This window comes from Cebus imitator, unplaced genomic scaffold, assembly GCF_001604975.1.
Source record: "Cebus imitator isolate Cc_AM_T3 unplaced genomic scaffold, Cebus_imitator-1.0 Scaffold79, whole genome shotgun sequence".
In the NCBI taxonomy this organism is placed as follows: Eukaryota; Metazoa; Chordata; class Mammalia; order Primates; family Cebidae; genus Cebus; species Cebus imitator.
Genome location: NW_016107394.1, coordinates 6,198,036 through 6,222,312, shown reverse-complemented (window position 1 = coordinate 6,222,312; position 24,277 = coordinate 6,198,036). Strand labels below are relative to the sequence as shown.

Genomic DNA, 24,277 nt, shown 5'->3' with positions numbered 1-24,277 from the left:
ATAGGGGAGGAGGCAACAGCAGCAATGACATGAGATTGGCTACATATCAGGACACTGGTAAGTACATTCAAGATAATAGAAGTTAGGTTTTTTTACTATCAAAGAGAGAAAGGGAGAAAACAAGTTAACATGCAGTGTTTGATTGAAATTGGATACATCAGTATGAACTCAGTTTTCAATATATGAAAATACAGATGTACATGTGAGCTGTTTACACACACACACACAAGCAATAAGCATATCTAGCAGCCAGATCTTAGCTTCTAATTACTACTTTCCACTATAAGAAACCAAGACTCCTTGAAAAAAAATGACTGATTTCAAGGCTCGAGCAGGAAAAGTATAAGATGAGCCTAGTAAACCTAGAAGACATTTTTCCCCTCTTTTGTAATTTCTTTAAAAGAAAATCATCTGTTTGAAGCAAAAATATTAATAATGCAATGTGAAGTTTATAAATATATGTAGAATTAAAGTGTATGACAACCATAGCACAAGGAAGGGAGAGAGGAAATGGAAGTACTTTTTTAAGATTCTAATACAATACATGAAATGGTGTCTTATTTCAAGGTAGACTGTTACAAATTTAAAATGCATACGGTAGGCTCTAAAGATGGGTTCTCAACCAAGAGTAATTTTTCTGCCTCTCCTCACCCTCCAGGATATCTGACAGTCACTGGAGACATTTTTTATTTTCATAACGAGTGTCAGCGAGCATATGCTACTGGCATCTAGTGGGTAGAGGTCAGGGCTATAATGCACAGGTCAACCTCAGGAACAAAAAATTATTTGGTCCAAAATGTCAACAATGTGGAGGCTGAGAAGCCTACTTTAGAGCAATTATTGTTTTTTCAAGTGTAGCTACCCAGTGGAGAAAATAAAATTAAATCCTTTAAAAAAAAATCAATAAATCTAAAAGAAGACTGGAAAAGAGAGGAAAAGGAACAAAGAACATATGAGACGAATGAAAACAACTGTCAAGATGATAGACTTAAATTCAATCCTACTGATAATTAATATTAAATGTAAAAGGACTACACATTTCAATTAAAGGTCAGAGATAATCAGACTGGAAAACAAGACCTAACTATACAATGTTCATAAGAGGCACAAATAACAACAAAAAAAGATATATCAAGCAGGCCAGGCGCAGTGGCTCATGCCTACAATCCCAGAACTGGGAGGCCAAGGTAGATGGATCACCTGAGCTCAGGAGTTCCAGACCAGCCTGGCCAAAATGGTGAAACACTGTCTCTACTAAAAATACAAAAATTAGCCAGGTGTGGTGGTGCTCACCTATAATCCCAGCTACTCAGGAAGCTGAGGCAGGAGAATCACTTGAACCTAGGAGGCAGAGGTTGCAGTGAGCCAATATCACACCACTGCATCCCAGCCTGGGCGACAGAGCAAGACTCCATCTCAAAAGGAAAAAAAATAAAAGATGAATCAAGCAAACAGTAGTCATAAGAAAGCTGGAGTGGCTATATTAACATCAGAAAAGGCAGGCATGGAAACATTGGTGGTAACATCATGGATTACCAGAGATAAACAGGGATGGTTCACGATGAAACGGGGGTTCATTCATCAAGAAGATGCAATAATCCTAAGTGTGTGTGTATAAAAACTGACAAATGTACAAAGCCACAATTGTAACTAGAGATTTTTACACTAATCTTTCAGTAAATGACATAACAAGTAGACCAAAAAAATAAATAAATAAATAAAGTGGAAAGAAGAATCTGACCAAGCCCATCAACCAACTAAATCTCATGGACATGCACAGAACCAAATGTAAAGTCAGTTGTTCTAAAACCATTTACTAAATAATTGAATGCAGCATATACTCTTGGTTGCCTAATTTCCTTTCTCATGGAAACCTTTTTTTCCCCCAAGAATCCACAAGGCATTGGCATGTACTTTCAGAGGGCTGGCCCTAAGCCAGTCATACAGGCAATTCCTAATTGATCTAAGCCAGTCATGGTGGCCCCATTACTTTTGTCAACAACTAGTTTAGGTAGGACATATGACACAGTTGTGGCCAGCATAACATAAGGAGAATCTCATGGAAGACTTCTGGGAAATATATTTTCTTTCCTAAGACAGACCCACACAAGGGGATTGTCTCTTTTTTCTCTGACATTGCCACAGTTGGATGTAGTACCTGAAATGTACCCAACTTGCCCAGAATGAGAATTACCTGAGAAAAAAGCCAATATACCAAGAAGAACAAAGAGAAAGGTGAAAAGAAATTACTTGATGGTTATAACGAGCTACTGCCTAACTTAAGCCTCCATTCTGGATTTCCGGTTTTGTGAGATAATAAATTTTATTGTGAAAAACCAATAACTTGATCAATGCAGATTTATGTAAAGATACTCATTCAATCACATCATATTTTGCAAGTAAGTTTAGATATCAACAATCCATACAAGGATCTCCAGATACAGCTAAAAAAAACCCAAAAACTAAAAAATAATAGCATAAATAATCCACAGGCTCTGTAACAACTACTTTATTAAACTTTGTTTTTGTTTTTCAGACAGTCTTATTTTAATGCCCAGGATAGAGTGCAGTGGCACAATCACAGCTCAATGCAGCCTCCAAATCCTGGGCTCAAGCAATCCTCCTGCCTCAGGCTTCCCAAGCAGCTAAGACTACAGGTGCACACTACCAAACCTGGCTCATCTTCGTATTTTTTGTAGAGATGAGGTGCCGCAATGTTACACAGGCTGATGTTGAACTCCTAACTTCAAACAACCCTCCCTCTATGGCCTCCCAAAGTGCTAGGATTACAGGCATGAGATAATGTACTCAGCCTAAATTTATGAAACATTTAAATGCACACACACACACACACACAATACGGGCCACTGTGAATATCACCGAAAGAAAGACATTAATCCATGTTTGCAAGAACTGTGGTTCATATTTATTCAAAATTACCAATGTAATTTTGAATAAATATGAAATACCCTGAGTTTTTAACATGAGTCCTAGAGAAACATGAAGTTCAAAAACTTTGAAAATGCCATGTAAGTGAAGAGGAAAGATAATGCATAAATGTTAAGAACATTACCTGTGTTTTGTGTTACACACACAGACATTAAAGAAAAAAAATCAGGTGTAAAATGATATAAAGGTTGAGCATCACTTATCCAAAATGCTTGGGACCAGCAGTGTTTCATATTTTGAATGTTTTTCAGATTTGGGAATATCTCCATAAGCCTGACGAGATATCTTGGGGATGTGACCCAAGTCGAAACATAAAATTCATTTATGTTTCATATAAACTTCATACACAGCCTGAAGATAAACTTTATAAAATATAAAATATTTTAAATAATTTTGTGCAAAGTTTATATACACTGAACCATCAGAAAGCAAAGGTGTCACTATCTTAGGCACCCATGTGGACAACCTGTGGTTGTTAGGTATCACCACCATTCCTGACTCTGAACTTGTATGCTACTGATAAGCAATCATTTTCTCACATGTATTTACATGTAAGAACTTAACAGTAAAAAATATTACATATTACTGATACAGTAAAAAAAAAAATATGTTCAGGATAATCTGGTGATAGGAGTATCACCAGAATACTTGTATCAGCTGTTAAACAAGAGCAAGGACAAATGAAGACAGGCTTTCAGTCTCTACCTATGATGTTGTGTTTTGATTAAAAGGCTACTGTATACTGCTTCTGTATACAGTATTTATTTATAGGTAATAAGAAGCATCAGAAGCAGATAAGAGACCAGGAAGTGGGTCTTCCAGGGATAAGGAGGCATTCTGCTGAGCGATTTTTAAAAAATGCTTCCTCCAGAGTCATCTGTCTCATTAACAACAGTTTTTGCTATAGAATTTTCTCTTTGATTGTATAAGCTGACATGATTTCTTATTCTCCCATAAATGCACACCGCTCTAGTCCTTCAGTAAGGTCATCACACATTTTCACCATGTTATATATAAGACTTTTTTCTGCAATATTAATGTGATCTTCATTATTACTCTTATGACCACCTTGATTCAGAACCATTTTGACTATTTCACTATCAGTCAATGAATGAGTAACTACAGCCTCATGATGGATGTTAAAAACTTCTTAAATATCCACTTCACCTACCTTCCAGAAAGACTCTGAAGGATTATTTCTTGCAAATGTGAGAAGGAAGTATCAGACATCATTTTCTTCTCATTTGACATACAAGATCCTTCAAAGTCACTAACTTGCTCGTCATCACTAAACATAGTCCCAGGCCACAGGTTGTGCTGGGCACGCACAACTGTGTCTTTAGACACTATGTTCCAAGCATTGGCAACAGCATATATGGCAACCTTCATGTTAAACTCTTTTTGAAAATCTTCCACACTCATGCCTCTGTTCACTGCTGTTAGCATGCTGTTCAAGAAAGCATTTTTTTTTTAAATTACACTTTAAGTTCTGGGATACACGTGCAAAACGAGCAGGTTACACAGGTATACACATGCCGTGGTGGTTTGCTGCACCCATCAACTTGTCATCTACATTAGGTATTTCTTTTAATGCTATCCTTCCCCTAGCCCCTGCCCCTCTATAGGCCCCAGTGTGTGATGGCCCCTCCCTGAGTCCATGTGTTCTCATTGTTCAACTCCCACTTATGAGTGAGAACATGCAGTGTTTGATTTTCTGTTCCTGTGTTAGTTTGCTGATAATGATGGTTTCCAGCTTCTTCCATATCCCTGTAAAGGACATGAACTCATCCTTTTTTATGGCTGCATAGCATTCCTTGTTGTGTGTGTGCCATATTTTCTTTATCCAGTCTATCATTGATGGGCATTTGGGTTGGTTTCAAGTCTTTGCTATTGTGAACAGTGCTGCAATTAACATACGTGTGCATGTGTCTTTATACTAGAATGATTTATAATCCTTTAGGCATATACCCAGTAATGGCATTGCTGGGTCAAATGGTATTTCTGGTTCTACATCCTTGAGGAATCGCCACACTGTCTTCCACAATGGTTGAATTAATTTACACTTCCACCAACAGTGTAAAAACGTTCCTATTATTTCCCTCCAACCTCTCCAGCATCTGTTGTTTCCTGACTTTTTAATGACTGTCATTCTAACTGGCATGAGATAGTATCTCATTGTGGTTTTGATTTGCATTTCTCTAATGATTGGTGATGATAGCTTTTTTTGTCATGTTTGTTGGTCACATAAATGTATTCTTTTGAAAAGTGTCTGTTCATATCCTTTGCCCCCTTTTTGATGGGGTTCTTTCTTGTAAATTTAAGTTCTTTGTAGATTCTGGATATTAGCCCTTTGTCAGATGGAGAGATTGCAAACACTTTCTCCAATTCTGTAGGTTGCCTGTTCACTCTGATAAGTTTCTTTTGCTGTGCAGAAGCTGCTTAGTTTAAATAGATCCCATTTGTCAATTTTGGCTTTTGTTGCAATTGCTTTGGTGTTTTAGTCATGAAGTCTCTGCCCATGCCTATGGTATTGCCTAGGTTTTCTTCCAGGGTTTTTATGGTTTTAGGTCATATGTTTAAATCTTTAATCCATCTTGAGTTAATTTTTAGGTGTAAGGAAGGGATTGTTTCAGCTTTCTGCACATGGCTAGCCAGTTTTCACAACACCATTTATTAAAAAGGGAATCCTTTCTCCATCTCTTGTTTTTGTCAGGTTTGTCAAAGATCAGATGGTTGTAGATGTGTGGCATTATTTCTGAGGACTCTGTTCTGTTCCATTGGTCTATATATCTGTTTTGGTACCAGTACCATGCTGTTTTGGTTACTATATTCTTGTAGTATAGTTTGAAGTCAGGTAGCATGATCTCTCCAGCTTTGTTCTTTTTGTTTAGGATTGTCTTGGCTATATGGGCTCTTTTTTGGTTCCATATGAGATTTAAAGTAGCTTTTTTCTTATTCTGTGAAGAAAGTCAATGGTAGCTTGATGGGGATAGCACTGAACCTATAAGCTGCTTTGAGCAGTATGGCCATTTTCACAATATTAATTCTTCCTATCCATGAGCATGGAATGTTTTTCAATTTGTTTGTGTCCTCTTATTTCCTTGAGCAGTGGTTTGTAGTTCTTCTTGAAGAGGTCCTTCACATCCCCTGTAAGTTGTATTCCCAGGTATTTTATTCTCTTTGTGGCAATTGTGAATGGGAGTTCACTCATGATTTGGCTCCCTATTATTGGTGTATAGGAATGCTAGTGATTTTTGCACACTGATTTGTATCTGAGAGTTTGCTGAAGTTATTTATCAGCTTAAGGAGATTTGGGACTAACACAGTGGGGTTTTCTAAATGTACAATTATGTCACCTGCAAACAGAGACAATTTGACTTCTTCTCTTCCTATTTGAATAAACTTTATTTCTTTCTCTTGCCTGATTGCCCTGGTCAGAACTTCCAATACTACGTTGAATAGCAGTGGTGACAGAGGGCATCCTTGTCTTGTGTCAGTTTTCAAAGGGAATGCTTCCAGCTTTTGTCTATTCAGTATGATATTGGCTGTGGGTCTGCCATAAATAGTTTTTATTATTTTGAGATATGTTCCATCAATACCTAGTTTATAGGGAGTTTTTAGCATGAAGCGCTGTTGAATTTTATTGAAGGCCTTTTCTGCATCTACTGAGATAATCATGTGGTTTTTGTAACTGGTTCTGTTTATGTGATGGATCATGTTTACTGATTTGCATATCTTGAACTAGTCTTGCATTATCCCAGGGATGAAGACAACTTGATTGTGGTAGATAAGCTTTTTAATGTGCTGCTAGATTCGATTATTGGGGATTTTTGCATTGATGCTCATCAGGGATACTGACCTGAAATTTTCTTTTTTAGTTGAGTCTCTGCCAGGTTTTGGTATCAGGATGATGCTAGCTTCATAAAATGAGTTAGGGAGGAGTCCCTCTTTTTCTATTGTTTGGAATAGTTTCAGAAGGAGTGGTACCAGCTCTTCTTTGTACCTCTGGTAGAATTCAGCTGTGAATCCATCTGGTCCTTGGCTTTTTATGGTTGGTAGGCTATTAATTACTGCCTCAATTTCAGAACTTGTTATTGTTCTATTCAGGGATTCGACCTCTTCCTGATTTAGTCTTCAGAGGGTATGTGTCCAGGAACTTATCCATTTCTTCTAGTTTTGATTTTTTGTTTTATTTTGTTTTGAGACAAAGTTTTGCTCTTGTTGCCCCAGTTGGAGTAGAATGGTGCAACCTCGGCTCACTGCAACATCTGCCTCACAGATGGAAGCAATTCTCCTGCCTCAGCCTCCTGGGTAGCTGGGAATACAGGCATGTGCCACCACACCCAACTAATTTTTTGTATTTTTAGTAGAGACGGCATTTCTCCACGTTGGTCAGGCTGGTCTCAAATTCCCAACCTCAGGTGATCGCCCACCTCAGCCTACCAAAGTGCTGGGATTACACGTATGAGCCACCGCACCCAGCCTTCTTATAAATTTTCTAGTTCATTTGCATAGATGAGTTTATAGTATTCTCTGACAGTAGTTTGTATTTCTGTGGGATCAGTGGTGATACCCTCTTTATCATCTTTTATTGCGTCTATTAGAGTCTTCTCTCTTTTCTTCATTAGTCTGGCTAGCGGTCTATCTTGTTAATCTTTTCAAAACACAGCTCCTGGATTCATTGATTTTTTGAAGGGCTTTTCATGTCTCTATCTCCTTCAGTTCTGCTCTGAACTTAGTTATTTCTTGTCTTCTGCTAGCTTTTGAATTTGTTTGCTCTTGCTTCTCTAGTTCTCTTAATTGTGATGTTAGGGTGTTGATTTTAGATCTTTCCTGCTTTCTCCTGTGGGCATTTAGTGCTATAAATTTCCCTCTAAACATTGCTTTAGCTGTGTCCCATAGATTCTGCTATATTGTGTCTTTGTTCTCATTGGTTTCAAAGAATTTATTTATTTCTGCATTAATTTCGTTATTTACCCAGTAGTCATTCAGAAACAGGTTGTTCAGTTTCCATGTTATTATGTGGTTTCGAGTGAGTTTCTTAGTCCTGATTTCTAATTTGATTGCACTGTGGTCTGAGAGACTGTTTGTTATGTTTTCTGTTCTTCTGCATTTGCTGAGGAGTGTTTTACTTCTAATTACATGGTTGATTTTAGAATAAGTGCAATGTGGTACTACTGAGAAGAATGCATATTCTGTTCACTGGGGGTGGAGAGGTCTGTAGATGTCCATTAGGTCTACTTGGTCCAGAGCTGAGTTCAAGTCCTGGATATCCCTGTTAATTTTCTGTCTCTTTGATCTAATATTAACAGTGGGGTGTTAGGGTCTCCCACTTTTATTGTGTGGGAGTCTATATCTCTTTGTAGGTCTCTAAGCTTAAACTTGCTTTATGAATCTGGGTACTCTACTCCTGTATTGGGTGTGTATATATTTAGGATAGTTAGCTCTTCTTGTTGCATTGATCCCTCTACCATTATGTAATGCCCTTCTTTGTCTTTTTTGATCTTTGTTGGTTTAAATTCCGTGAGAGACAGGATTGTAACCCATGCTTTTTTTTTTTGCTTTCCATTTGCTTGGTAAATATTCCCCATCCCTTTATTTTCAGCCTATGTGTGTCTCTGAATGTGAGATGGGTCTCCTGAATACACTTCAATGGGTCTTGACTCTTTATCCAATTTGCCAGTCCGTGTCTTTTAATTGGGGCATTTAGGCCATTTACATTTAAGGTTAATATTGTTATGTGTGAATATGATCCCGTCATTATGCTAGCTGGTTACACTGCCTGTTAGTTGATGCAGTTTCTTCATATTGTCAATTGTCTTTACAATTTGGTATGTTTTTGCAGGCTGGTACCAGTTTTTCCTTTCCATATTTAGTGCTTCCTTCAGGAGCTCTTGCAAGCCTCTTGTGGTGACAACATCTCTCAACATTTGCTTGTCTGTAAAGGATTTTATTTCTCCTTCACTTATGAAGCTTAGTTTTGCTGGATATGCAATTCTGGATTGAAAATTCTTTTTTTTTAAGAATGTTGAATATTGGCCCCCACTCTCTTCTGGCATGTAGGGTTTCTGCTGAGAGATCTGCTGTCAGTCTGATGGGCTTCCCTTTGTGGGTAACCTGACGTTTCTCTCTGGCTGCCCTTAACAATTTTTCCTTCATTTCAACCTTGGTGAATCTGATAATTGTGTGTCTTGGGTTCTTCTTCTCAAGGAGTATCTTTGTGGTGTCCTCCGTATTTCTTGAATTTGAATCTTAAATTTGAATTTCCAACTGAGGTACCTGGCTCATTTCATTGGGACTGGTTAGACAGTGGGTGTAGCCCACAGAGGGCTAGCTGGAGCAGGGTGGGGCATTGCCTCACCCAGGAAGGGCAAGGTACCTCAGTTGTAAATGCAGAAATCACCCGCCTTCTGCGTGGATCTCGCTGGGAGCTGCAGACCAAAGGTGTTTCTATTCAGCCATCTTGCTAGCCACTCCCCCAAGAAAGCATTTTTGTATTAACTCTTCATTGGTCTAAGGATACGTTGTTTACACGACTGAATTAATGAAGTCATACTGGGGGAAAGTACATGGCATAAACATTATTTTTTATGACAATTTCAGCTGGAGGATGAGAACAGTCATCAAGAAATAAAATCTTGCCATTTTTGCACAGTCCAGCTTCCCTGAATGAGCACAGGCTGCTGGTACAAGAAGTTTGGAAAACAATCAGAAAAGATATCCCTAGTAATACATGCTTTCTTGTTACAATAACAAACTGGTAAGAAATTCACTTCTTAAAAACAGCAAGAATGCAAGCTTTTGTCCTTGGCATCCTTAATTCCTGTATTGGCTGTCTCATCAGCTGTCTTTCTGGGGCATTAACACAAAAACAGTGATGTTTCATCAGCATTACCGACTTGGTGTGGCATAAGATAGTCATCAGCGGTGATGCACATAGGTTTTGGCCCCATGTGGGGCACTGCAGGAAACCTGTTATTGGTGCATCCAGCCTGCATCCATGCCATTTTATTATCCTCTGTGGGAGTGCTTGTGTTGGGGGAATCTGGGTGTGCAAGGAAAAGATATATCACTGCTAAAGAAGGCAGGAGGAGTTTTTTTTCCCTTGGGAACGTGGAATAAACTGTGTTGTGTACCTGTGTTTTGACTGCAATCTACCACATGAAGTCAGGTGTGAAATAGTCCATTTGTGGCATCAGTTGGCATTCAGAAAGCTTCAGATTTTAGAGCATTTCAGATTTCAGATTTTCAGATTGGGGATGATCAAACTGTACTGGTTAAGCAGTATGCTACTCAATTTTTCTTTAATCACCAAAATTATTGCCTCCACCCCATTTTTTTTAAACAAGAATAATAAGGACTTAATAGTGGCCAGACACTAATGAAATATTCTGAAATGATATAGTTCATAGGGATAAAATATGGCATTTAGTAAACACTACAAAAAATTCCAGTCCTTCTATTTGGTCATCCTGCCCCTGAATGCTGGTTCTAAGAAAATGGAAGGCTCAATTAAATTCACAAAAATGTTCACTATAGTAAAATCTAGAATATCAAACCCTGGAAACAGCCTAGATACCCAACAATAAGGGAATAATTTAATAAATTATGCAACAATAATAAAACTATTAAACAGCTCTGAAAATAATTAGGATATTTACAGAAAAACAGAATAATGTTAACGAAACAATGATATATGAAGAAAGCATGCTACCAAATACAATATGAACTTTTTATTCCAAACATGTAAAAAAATTATTCATGGCTGGGCGCAGTGGCTCCCGCCTGTAATCCCAGAACTTTGAGAGGCCAAGGTGGGCGGATCACGAGGTCAGGAGATCAAGACCATCCTGGCCAACATGGTGAAACCCCAACTCTACTAAAATTAAAAAAAAAAATTTTTTTTTTAATTAGCCAGGCATGGTGGCACACGCCTATAGTCCTAGCTACTCAGGAGGCTGAGGCAAGGGGAATGGCTTGAACCCACAAGGCGAAAGTTGCTGTGAGCCAAGATCACACCACTGCACTCCAGCCTGGTGACAAAGTAAGACTCCATCTCAAAAAAAAAAAAAAGAAAGAAAAAAACTCTAGCTTTGTCCACCAATAAAATGTAGAAACAATGACCAATGCAGTAGTAATGACTACCCCCACAATGCCCAGATTGTGGTGTCTAACCACAATTTTTCACTAAGAAACCAGCACTCCGGGAAGAAACGTCTAATTTCAAGTCTGGGGGAGAAAATGTACAAGATGAACCTGGAACATTTCAATATACCAGAAAATAAGGATGCTATTAAAGACCAATGTAGTTGTGTCAAAAGTATTTAGAAACCAGTTTAAAGAGACTCCCACTGGAAAGGATGGAACAATTGAGCACTAGAAGGCAGGTCTGCAATGTACTGATAGACATCAAAAATCTTAATGATACGGGGAGCGAAAATCTTACTGGCCACTGAACCAATTCATCTGAAAATATATAAATAAAGAGAAATAATCAGGTATTTATCCTGCTTTTCCCATATGAATTGTACCTCAGCGTAAGCAATAGTAATAAAGTTCTTTAAGAATTCCAGCTAATAAATGAAAATAAAGATAAAATGCATTTTGCAACAACCAATAAAATAATAGATCTAGGCAAAGATTATTAATAGCTATTAAAGCCATTTGGTAACACTTGTATCCTCTAGTCAATGTTAACATCATTAACGGGAAAACCAGACATTATATGTCTCTTAAAATGATGCAACAAGGGTCGGGTGCAGTGGCTCACACCTGTAATCCCTGCACTTTGGTAGGCCAAGGTGGGCGGATCATGAGGTCAAGAGATCGAGACCATCCTGGCCAATATAGTGAAACCCCATCTCTACTAAAAAACACAAAAATTAGTTGGGCATGGTGGTGCGCACCTCTAGTCCCAGCTGCTTGGGAGGCTGAGGCAGTGAGCCAAGATCACGCCACCGCACTCCAGCCTGGCACCTGGCGACAGAGTAAGACTCTGTCTCAAAAAAAAAAAAAAAAAAAAAAAAAAAAAAAAAAAAAAAAAAAAAAAAAAAAAAAAAAAATACAACAAGAAGTAACATTATAAAATGTTCATTCTTCCTATTTCCAAAAACAATCCAACTTGAATCTAATCAAGCGCCTCGATTTAGCAACCAGTTTTATGGAAATGCATAGAACAGGAGAACTTGTTAAACTATACTACAGGAATGAAATCAGTAAAACTCAGACTATGGGAAACTCTCAGGAAAACTTAATTATTTCTTCAATAAGTAAGTTCCAAGGACAAAAGAGAGACAGAGAAGACCACTAAGTTAAAAGAGGTATAACCACATTAATTAATGCAGTGTGGACCATCACTGCACTTAGAAACATGGAGTCACTTACCAAGCTACTGCTAAGACACTTTCCCCTCTACCACCAGCTACCCCTACAAATATAACCAGAGATACATTAGCTCTAAACCAATCTGTCTCTAGTCCATAGCAGAAGCAGACACAGAATGCCCTTGTGCCTGAGGTACCCACACAGGAGCTACTACAGAAACCGTGCAGGCAGAATCGCAAATGCAGTCTGTGTGCTACCATTTCCACCAATATTTGCAACTTTAAAAAAAAATAAAACTCCTTGATTTCTTAGTACTAATAACATCTAAATTAAATATCTCAAATGGAAACAAAACAATCACATTGTTTCCTTGAGTATCTATATTCAGAGAGTTTACATTCACATCCTTCATTCTCTATTAACTTCCAGTGACTTTAATAGAAATCTCTGAGATGTCACAGCCAGCTCCCCTAAAAATTACTTAAGGCACAAAGAGATGTAGAATGCTAAGAAGCAAAGGAGAAAATGAAGAAAGTCCTAAGTGCCTAAGAGATTCAGAGTCTACCTGGAGAAAATTAAGAATGAAAAACAGAAGCATGGAATATACATTTTGCATGAAGATATTTCATTAGTAACCAAGAGAAATACCTCTCATCTCAAATAGTAACATCTATCTTGCAAGAACGAATCTTCCCAATACAGTAAAACCAGCAAACTGTCAGATGAGTATTGGCAGAGAAAAACAACTACCAATACATGATAATTGATATTAGTGTTGATATATGGGTTAGTCAGGTGAGGAGTCAGGTGGCCTTTTCGTCTCTCAATCTTCAAATTTTAAAATGGTGAATTTGGGGCCGGGCGTGGTGGCTCAAGCCTATAATCCCAGCATTCTGAGAGGCCAAGGTGGGCAGATCACCTGAGGTCAGGAGTTCGAAACCAGCCTGACCAACATGGAGGAACCCAGTCTCTACTAAAAATACAAAATTATCTGGGCGTGGTGGCACATGCCTGTAATCACAGCTACTCGGGAAGCTGAAGCAGGGCAATCACTTGAACCTAGGAGGTGGAGGCTGTGGTGAGCCGAGATGGCACCATTGCACTCCAGCCTGGGCAATAAGAGCAAAACTCTAACTCAAAAAAAAAAAAAAAGGTGAATTTGGAACATGTTTGTAACCAACATTTTAAACAGATTTTCTGTATAACAATTATTTTTATATTTAGGCCAGGCGTGGTGCTGTATGCCTGTAATCCCAGCACTTTGGGAGGCTGAAGCGGGAAGATCTCTTGAGGTCAGGAGTTCAAGATCAGCCTGGGCAACAGGGCAAAACACCGTCTCTACTAAAAATACAAAAATTAGCCTGGAGTGGTGGCACACGCCTACAGTCCCAGCTACTGGGGTGGCTGAGGCAGAAGAATTGCTTGAACCTGGGAGTCAGAGGTTGCAGTGAGCCCAGATCGTACCACTGCACTCCAGCCTGGGAGACAGAGGGAGACTCTATCTCAAAAAATATATATATTTCTGTATTTAACAAGACTATATTCTCATTCACTACTGTACAAATAGAAATGTTGGATTTTTTTAATTAAGGTAACATTAAAGGAAACTTGAAGATTGCTACTTCCTGTCACTGATTGAGACATTAAATAGGTATCAGAGCCAGAAAATAATGACAGATGCTCCAATATCCTACTATAACAGCTGTAGGGTGAAGAAATACTGACTGTATCCATATCTATGTAACCTCTTCCTTGCTAACAGTTACAAAAAACATACAATACATCATTAAAGTAATCAAGACACTGTTTTCCTACTTGAATGCTTGCACTCACTCCTAGTTCATAAACTAGAGTATTTCCAAGCCCCAATCTGTCTTGAGTTATATATTACACACATAAAACTCAATGAAAATACCAAGTACCTTTCTATATTGCTTCCAAGCTCCCTTTGACAAACTATAAATATGGGTATGAATTCTGTAGAATATATGCTTCTCTCTGATCCCTGTTTTAAGACCTACAAACACTGAAAAAAGGAAATTTCTGACAATATGCTATTTGTTTTTCATATGGGTGGAACAAGGAACATAAAGGTAAGAAGAGAAACTAATTTAAGCTAAAATGGAACTAAGATTTCCACATTTCCTTTCCTTTGCCTTTTTTTTTTTTTTTTTTTGAGACAGGGTCTTCCTCTGTCACTGGGGCTGGAGTACAGTGGTGCGATTTTGGCTCACTACAATCATCACCTCCGGGATCCAAGCGATTCTCCTGCTTCAGCTTCCGGAGTAGCTGGGATTACAGGTACAAGCCACCATGCCCAGCTAATTTTTGTATTTTTTTGGTAGAGATGGGGTTTCACCATGTTGGCCAGGCTGGTCTTGAACTCCTGACCTCAAGTATTTGCCTACCTCTGCTTCCCAAAGTGCTGGGATTGCAGGTGTAAGCCACCACACCTGGCCTCCTCTGCTATTAAGCAACAATTGCCCTTGAGTTCAGCTCTCAGTTGCTCTTCAGTTAATACTTCTATCATCTATCCATACAGAAAAATTGAGAAGACTGGCAAAGCACAGTGGCTCATGCCTGTAATCCCAACACTTTGAGAGGCTGAGGTCGGTGGATTGCTTGAGCTCAGGAGTTCCAGATCAGCCTGGGCAACACGGCGAGACCCCCGTCTCTACCAAAAATACAAAAAAAAAAAAAAAAAAAAAAATAGCTGGGCATGGTGGTGTGTGGCTGTGGTCCCAGCTACTCAGGAGGTTGAGGAGAGGATCACTTGAGCCCGGGAGATGGAGGTTGTAAAGAGCCAATATGGTTCCCTCCACTGCACTCCAGCTTAGGTGACAGAGCCAGACCCTGTATCAACAAAAAGAAAAGAAAAATTTCGGAGACTAAAGAAAAGACAAATGGATATACCTTGAAACCATCTTCTTCCTCCTACTTTTTATCACTTACTTTAAAGAGGTTGTGTACTTGATGTTTCCTCTGAAAAACCTAGGTAATATTTCAAATTTCTCATTTGAAAATTTCATTATATTAAAGATATTTGTACAGCCCTTTGAAATTTGTTGTGACAAGATTCAACCTACGTTTTGTGAATGTTAGCAGTCCAGGTAACTAGGTACTATGCAATTGTAAAACAACTTAGGGCAAGCACATTAATATAAGAAAATGGAATAACCTACTATCTTGACATTCTCAAACTGGGGGCAAGGGATGGTAACCTCGGGTCTAACAGCAGGGACCTTCATATCCACAGAAGAAAAACATACCCACTGAGTTTTCTGTAAAATTCCCATATATCAACAGTGACAGAATTAAATGGTGAATCAGCACTCACCTTGTGCTACTGTTGACATGACCACAGATGGTGTAGAGGACACCACAGCTGTTACTGCAACTGTATTAGGAATAGGTGATGGTGTAGAACTGCTGCTGCCACTGCTGCTATTACTGACCAGAGAAGACTGTGAAGCAGTTATAACAACTGGCGGCTTCTGGGTTGTAGAAGCAATGACTGATGTTGGTACAAGCTTAGTGACTGCTGCATAGTTATGGGATTTGGAGAGAATGTTGGGCACGAAGGTTGAACTTGGTGATGTGGTGACTATAATAACCTAAGGAATAAAAAATAAGTTATTTTTATGTACCTACTATACTACTAATGTATCTAGACTCACAGTTACATACAATTCAAAAACAGCTTATGAAAAACAAAGAAGCAATTCAACAGAGAATATACAGCTAGAAATATATTAAAACTTTACTAGTAACCATCAAAATGTATGTAAAAGCAACAATTTTACAAATCAAATATTTTTAGAGATAGCATTCAATGCTGTATAAGATACAGCAAAGTAGACATTTCAGTATACTACTTAGGGAGTATAAACTGGCACAATCTTTCTAAAAAGTAATTTAAACATTCATTCATTTATAAATATTTATTGAGCACCTACTATGTGCCAGGCATGGTTCTAGATGCTGGAGAATAGAAGAACGAACAAAAGAGACAAAGTTCATACGTTCAAGGAGCTTACATTTTAGTAGTGGTAGAGAAATAAGCGGAAAAGTAAGTATATGTCATGTAGAGACAAATGGAAAAGACAAAAAAGTATGGTAGAAGAATAAAGAATGATGGGAGCACTGTATGATTTTTTAAAATAATATATTCGATAAAGACCTCTTGGTAAGGTGACATACGAGCAGAAACCAGAAGGAAGTAGGGATATAAACCATGGTGCTACCTAGAAGACCATTCCATGGCACAGGGAGCAGTAAATACAAAGGCCCCAAAGCAGAAGCAAGCTTAGTATGTTCAAAGATCTAGTGATTGGTCTAGAAATATATAGGGTACAAAGTAGTGGTAGACAACTGCAGAGAAGTAATGGAGGACTAGATCATGTAAGAGCATGTTGACAGTATATACCCTTTACATGATGTGATGAAAAAGGTACTTTCTCTGTGGTCTTCTGTCCAAAAATCCATAATCATAGCCTAATCAGGAGAAGAACATTAAACAAATTCTAATAGTTGGAATATCTACAAAATACTTGACAAGTACTCCTCAAAACTGTCAAGGTTATCAAAAACAAGGAAAGTCTGAGAAACTTTCACACTCAAGAGGAGTCAAGAGGAGCCTAAGAAGAAATGACAACTAAATACAATATGGTATCCTGGAACAGAAAAAGACAATAGGTAAAAACCAAGGAAAAGGAATAAGCCATGGACTTAATTAACATTAATGCATTAATACTGTTCATTAGCTATAACAAATGTATCACACCAATGTAAAATGTTCCGAATAAAGGATCCTTTTCAGGAAGCTGATTTAAAAAAGCTGAAAGAGAATACAGAAAACTAGGTGCAGAGTATATGAGAACTCTCTGTACTGTCTTCTCAATTTTTCTGTAAATCTAAAATTGTTTTTAAAAATAAAGTCCATTTTTTAAAAAATCATTACTCTACCTGCTAGGTACAAAGTACAGTAGGACGATGAAGGTAGAAACAAGGAGACAAATTAAGAAGCTCCTGTAACAAATCAAGCAGGGATGACAGTGACCAAAGTATTTGTGGTGGAAGAGGTAAAAGGTTAACAGATTCTGAATATACTGCAAATGTAAAGCCAACAGGATTGCTTGTAGGTTGATACGAACAATGGAGAAAAAGAGAGGCAGGAAAGAGATGTCAAGGTTTTGCCAGTATAACTAGAAACTGTAGATGATTTAGCTACAAATCATTCCAGAAAGAATAATATGAAGGAAAGGACCTAATGTCAGAAGCAGCTTGATAAATTTAAAAACAGAAAGGAAGGCAGTGTAGCAAAAAGCACATGGTGGTGGGAAAAAAGCACATAGGGCAAAGAAGAATTGGAAAAGTAAGCGGAGGCTATACCAAATGCAGAATTTAGATCTTTATACCAAGTATAATGGAAACCCACAGGAGGATTTTAAGAAGGAAGAAAAACAAAATTTTATGTATATTTTAAAAGATCACTCTACCTGCTACATGGTAATAGGCAAGAGGGGATGCAGTGAGACCAGTTAAACTATTCCATCAGACCAAACAAAAAATAGTAGAGGCTGCCTGCACTGGACTGTTAGTAGTAGAAATAAAGAGAAGTGATCAGAGTCAAATTACTTTGAAAAGTAGAGAGAATAGGTTTTGTTGATAAATGGAAATGGCAGGGTTAAGGAAAAGAACAGAATCAAGAATAGCTCCTAGCACTAACATGTATTGGCTTATTGAAATCTCCCTACAATTCAATGACACATATACTATTATTATCCCCATTTTAAAAATGAGAACACAAAAATTATTTAGAAGTCTACAGTACCACATTATTCTGGGGTAAGCATAATGATGATATAGTAAAACCCAAAACAGAACAGATTATCTCCTTCCTCTTTAAATGAAATTATTTGTACCTACCTAGAAAAGAAAAACTGTTTTGAAAAATCTAAAGAATTTAAGGGAAAAATATTTTTCATTTTTATATCACTTCTAAAGAAGGCCAGAAGTTAGTCAAAATTTACTGAATAGGTCTGTACTCAGGACCTACATCTCCAAGAAGCTCTGAGCATAACACTATTGTTATATACTTTCAGTGTTGCAGATAATTATAAGTATTTGTCCATTACTTTAAGGAGTCTGTTAATTATTTGAGGCATCAAGAAGAATATATAAGATCAGCAAACACCTATATACAGTTAACCAGCACATTTATAGATAGACTTGATCAGCAAACACCTATATAGCATCATTAGAAAACAATGATCAACCATGATACAAACTGAGAAGTAGACCAATATGGTAAAAAGACCACAAACTTAAGAGTCAAATGAACCTGCACTTAGATCCTGCCTCTGTCACTTACAAATGCCAGGCCCCTGTACATGTTGAAATCTCTGAGCTCCAATTTTCATCTATAAAATGGGGATAATAATACCTACCTTGCAAAGTCATTACCAGGATTAAACAATATAATGATGTTAAGCATCTAACATAGTGCTAGGCACATAGCAGGTGGTCAATATTTGGCAGTCAACAAATGGTACTTATTAGTAGTGTATTATTACTAAAGGATATCAGTAAAGACATTATATATCAAATCAATCTGAAAATGTATTTCGATGTACTTTGTTTCATTTAAAACTTTTCTTAATCTTTTTCCCAAATTCTGATACCTCTGAGAATCCAAAGAATTCACAGCTACTGCCACAGCCAAACTATTAAGAGTAGTAATGGCAATTAGGGTTCACTTTTGCCATTTCTGAACTAATTATAGTAGCTTTCTGGAGCACAATGCTTATAAGGACTCTGAGGCACAGATGAGGATTCACTAAGGCTTAGCAGGAAAGTATGCCAGTTAATTAGCAATGTCCGTCATGGGCAAGGGCAAGGGAAGCATTCACATTTGTACCAAATATTTGCAATTTCAGAATTGGAGTATGCATGTAGGCTTCTAACATTAAGACAAAACTTCAGCAAAATGAATCTAAAGTCTTTAAGAGCATATTTTAGGCTACAGACAAATGATAAAATAGATTTTGAGATTTCAGCCTACAAGATGATTTCTGATCTGAAAAGAAGTTATCCTTCATTATAGATTCACCTTGGAGGAAACCTACTTGTACTTTAAAGCCAGTCATTACAACAGGGGGAAGTATAGGAATTTAAAACCAAGTGAACCAAACAGTGTTTATTCAGGCCATAATTCAAATTACTGACCTTCTAGCACTCACAAAAACTCCTTAAGAGTGCTGGGACTTGCACCCTAAGGACAAAATGAAAAATATCAATCAAGCACATGAAGGCATAAAACTAAATTCTGCTGCTTTGTTCATATAAGTGCTGCATCAATGTTATATTTAAAATGAAGGCACCACATTAACACAGGTGGAAATGTGACTACCCTGAAAATATATGACCTATTTGAATTTGAATAAAGTCCACAAATTCATAAATAATTATACTCAATATAAAAGTCACTTCACCTACAATAATTCCTAAGTTGCCTTACACAGGATTTGTGACAAATCCAAGGTAAATGCAATAACGGCAACAGCCTTGGACAGATTTCAGAAAAATCCAATTACCCAAGCAAAAAGAAAACAAAAAACTTTAAGAACATTTATTAGTCCTACCCATATTAGCTTATCCACAAAATAATAAAAGTAATGGCACTGAGTATACATGAAGTAAAAGAGTACAGTTTTACATCTGGAACATAGTAGGTGCTCAGTAAGTATTTGTGGAATGAATGAGTCTTATTTTTAATTTAATTTGTTTTAAACATTTGTTTTTTAACCATGGTAAGACAAATCTAAAGATCTGAACCTGAACTCTCATGGTATGGTTCATACATAACTTTGGAGATAAATATGTCCTTTTATAAGCATCACAAGTCTGAAAACCTCAACTATTCATTCTCGATTGAAAATTCAGAAGAAAAAAAATAAAAGTAAATATATGGTAAAGTCAATAACAAAAAAAGTTCACAAACTTCACTGAGCCCTCATCTACTATAAGTATGTTTAGCTAAGTTCACCAAAGAAGACTGATAAGTTAATAATGTTAGGTGACATTTACTGAGCATTCACTGGATGTACTATGTTAAGTATTTTCTATGAATCATCTCATTTAATTCTCCCAGTAACTCTAAGAACTACTATGATCATCTTTCTCTAAGAACTACTATGATCATCTTTATTTTATAAAGAAATAGGCTCAAGGGAGGTGGCTATGTCAGTACTGGAACCAGATATATCTATTTGTTCATTAATTAATTTACTCATTCAACAAATATTAATTAGCACTTACTACATGCCAGGTACTATTCTAAATACTAGGGAGTACAGTGAAGAATGAGACAAAGTCTCTACCCTTAACAGCTTATAGTCCCTGGGAGAAATGGATAAACAACTTTGCAACATAAAATCAACTAGTTACAAGTATAATGAATAACAATAAAACAGAGTATGAGAATAAAAGGATATGGATGGGAGGTCGATGCTCTTTTAGCTATAGCTTTGCTTTACTATTTCTCAAAAACCAAATTAAGAGTAGACAAGAAGGAGGGAAGAGAGAAGAATTACTGAGAAAATACGATCCAGCAACAAAGGCAGTAAAAACACTACAGTAAGTAGACTTAAAAATTCAGGGTATAGCAGACTGATGCCACCAAATATAGGGCCAGCCCAGAAAGCAATAACTATAATAGCATATAAAAAGTGACATTCAGAAAGATTATCTTAGAGTCAACCAATAAAAATGTAAAACTTATCTTCAGTATAAAACTTAAGTCATCAAAAATAGTTAATTTCTATACATGAAGGGATATGCTTCAATGAACTGATGAATTCATTTATTTGGAACAGCTCATTAATCAACAGGATAAATAAACAAAACACCACATTCCATAAAATACCTGCAAGGGAAGGAACTAACATTTATTGAATACATACCTTACGTTGCACTTTAAATATCCAGTCTTATTTAATCCTCGCAATAATGTACTAAGAGTGACATCATTCTCATCTTATAAATGAGTAAACAGACTTAGAAAGACTAATTTATTTAGGTCATACTAGAAGAGCTAGGGTTCCAACCCAGGACTCCTGACTATAAAAATTTTTGTTTGATTTTAATATCATACCATAATTTCTCAAATTCAGACTGAAAATAGAATTATATCCCACAGATCAGCTCATTATCACTTCCAGTTATTAAGAAAAGAATTTTTAATATATACTATAATGACATTTTTGCAGGAAACTCAAGAAGGTTCTTTACAGGAAAGTTATCACAGGACTAAAGATTTGAAGGTGGAAAGACCATACATTGAATACAGAATTTACTTCCACTCCTTCCCCAAAATCCCTCCAAAACAGTATGAAGAGACTCTTTTTTTTTTTAAAGGGAAAAGGCACATAAACCTGTAAGGTCAAAACAAAAAGGAGCTAACAGCTATAAAGTTTGGAAACTGAAAAACAGACAAATAAGAATGAATTAAGTATATCCAAGAAAGTAAAAACCTAAGGCAGTACACAATAACAAAAAATAAGACAATCTGCATTAGTGAGCCCCAGAAAGACTCAGGAATTGAGAACACCAGATACTTCTGAAATGAGGATAAATGCGCAGCTAAAGAGAGGAAAATTAGTTGAAAATCTAAGAACCATTTAGATCCCTAGCTACTCTTCCCTGTCCTAAAGGAAGGCTAGGAATTTACTGTCATGAGGGAGATTGACAAAGAAATCTGGCACATCTGATATCAGGCACATCTGAGGGGCCAGGTACAATGCTAAAAACAGAGGAGTTAAGTGTATATAATGAACGGTGAGCCCAACTAGCCCTTTCCCTCTATTTAACCCCCAAACAAAACACTGCCAGCCAGGCTCACAGTACTCAAGGTAGAAGACTGTAATATTTCTAAGCAATCTACCAGTCCAAGGAAAAGCCCTAAAGACAGTGACAAATGGTAGAGATAAAGGGTTAGTGAATGTTCCTGAACAAAATAGTTCAGCTAAGTCAATTTCCAATGAAAGTCACCAGTCAGCATGTCCCACCCATGCACACAGAGCTTTCTGTCACCTTTCTAATGCCTATTTTTATTCGTAAGCAGATAGCCATACACTTAAGAAAACTAAATAAAAGAGATCAAAACAAATAGATAAAAGGAACTTACAGGTAAGAGAGAGAACATGAAAACAGAAAACATTTTAAAAATTGTCATGAATCTCATTAGATAAGAGAATACAATGCTACTATCAAAGAGCAGGATGTTTTTTTTTGTTGTTGTTTTTTTGTTTTTTTTTTTGTTTTTTGAGACGGAGTTTCACTCATGTTACCCAGGCTGGAGTGCAATGGCGCGATCTCGGCTCACCGCAACCTCCGCCTCCTGGGTTCAGGCAATTCTCCTGCCTCAGCCTCCTGAGTAGCTGGGATTACAGGCATGCACCACCATGCCCAGCTAATTTTTTGTATTTTTAATAGAGACGGGGTTTCACCATGTTGACCAGGATGGTCTCGATCTCTTGACCCCTCGTGATCCACCCGCCTTGGCCTCCCAAAGTGCTGGGATTACAGGCTTGAGCCACCGCGCCCGGCCCAAGGATGTATTTTTTTAAAGGAATTTTCAGAGAATAAGAGTTACTAGAAATTTAAAGCATGAGAGCAAAAATGAAAAAGTCTATAAATGTAGTGAAAAATGATAAAGAAAATAACAATACTAAGCATTTAGTATGTGCAAGGCTTGAACAATTTTTCATATATTATTTCAAGTATTTACACTCAAAAATCCTATAAAATATTGTTTTCTCTGTTTTATCAATGAGAAAACTTGAGTAGAGAGTTTAGTTTTCCCACAGTCACGTAGCTAGTAAGTGGCAAAAGCTGGGATCTGAATCCAGTAAGTCTAGTTCCAAAACAGGCTTTTAACCATTACATTAGAGTAGGAAAACAATGCAAACAAATAAAAAATGGAAATGAGAAAGATAAATGGATCAGTCCAGGCAGTTCAATAGACAAATACAGGTGATTCAAAAAGCAAAAACAGAGACAAATCAAATAAGTAACTCAAGAAATGTTATCAGAATTAAAGGACATGAATATTCAGAATAAAAGGGCCCACTGGGTATACAACCTAATGTATGAAATAAAGACCCACACCAAGGAACATTACCTTGAAATTTCAGAATTCTGAAAGTTACTAAAAGTTTGCAAAGAGTAAAACAGGATCTGAAATTAGAATGGCACTGGGCTTCCCAAAAGCAATACTGGAAGCCAGAAGCCAACAGAGCAACACCACCTTCGAAACTTCACAGGGAAAATGACTTACAACCTAGAATACTTTTCCTAGTTAAACCATAAAAAAAGTGGGAAGGTAGAATAAAGAAATTTGCAGTCTACCATGCAAGGTCTCCCAAAATTTACTTTCCATTTCCCCATACCCCAGGTAGCTACTGGAGGATATGCTCCTGCAAAATGAGCAAAGAAACTAACAAAGAAGATCAGAATGATGGTTAAGGGGAGATCCCAGAAATACAGGTGTACAACAAGCCTAGAGAGCCATCAGGATCCATCCAGATCAGTGTGGGAAGACAGAGGGGTCTAATAACATGAAATTGACAGAATACTGATGACTTCAACATATTTAGAGAAGAGTTTAGGAATGAATTAATAATAGCATACAAAGAATTTAAAAAGAAGATAAAAAGTATTCAATTACATCCTTCCTTTCTTCTGTGAAACACCTGACAGCTTTACTACTTTGGCAAATTAAAATCTGAGTTCCTAAAGGGAAAGTCATACAAATATAGGTTAAATTTTTTTTCTATTTTAATTTTTTTCCAAAAAGGATTACAACTATAAAATAGAGCAAAATTCTTAGAAGAGACAGCCTAGCTGTGTCGTATTAGGCAAGTCATTTAACATCACAAAGCCTCATCTGCAAAAGTGAAATAATAATACCTATCCCAAAGCCTTAGCTGGAGAATTAAACAAA

At 37.1% G+C, this 24,277-nt stretch overlaps 1 protein-coding gene across 10 annotated transcripts in view; it reads right to left on the bottom strand.

Annotated features, from left to right (window-relative positions):
• Positions 1 to 24,277, bottom strand: part of EMSY (EMSY transcriptional repressor, BRCA2 interacting) — a 105,757-nt gene that overhangs the window by 61,840 nt on the left and 19,640 nt on the right. For all 10 annotated transcript variants that reach the window (XM_017533032.2, XM_017533040.2, XM_017533035.2 and 7 more), the window contains one exon: positions 15,611 to 15,887. In XM_017533032.2, the coding sequence (XP_017388521.1) occupies positions 15,611 to 15,887 (277 nt within the window). The remainder of the gene's footprint in view (positions 1 to 15,610; positions 15,888 to 24,277) is intronic.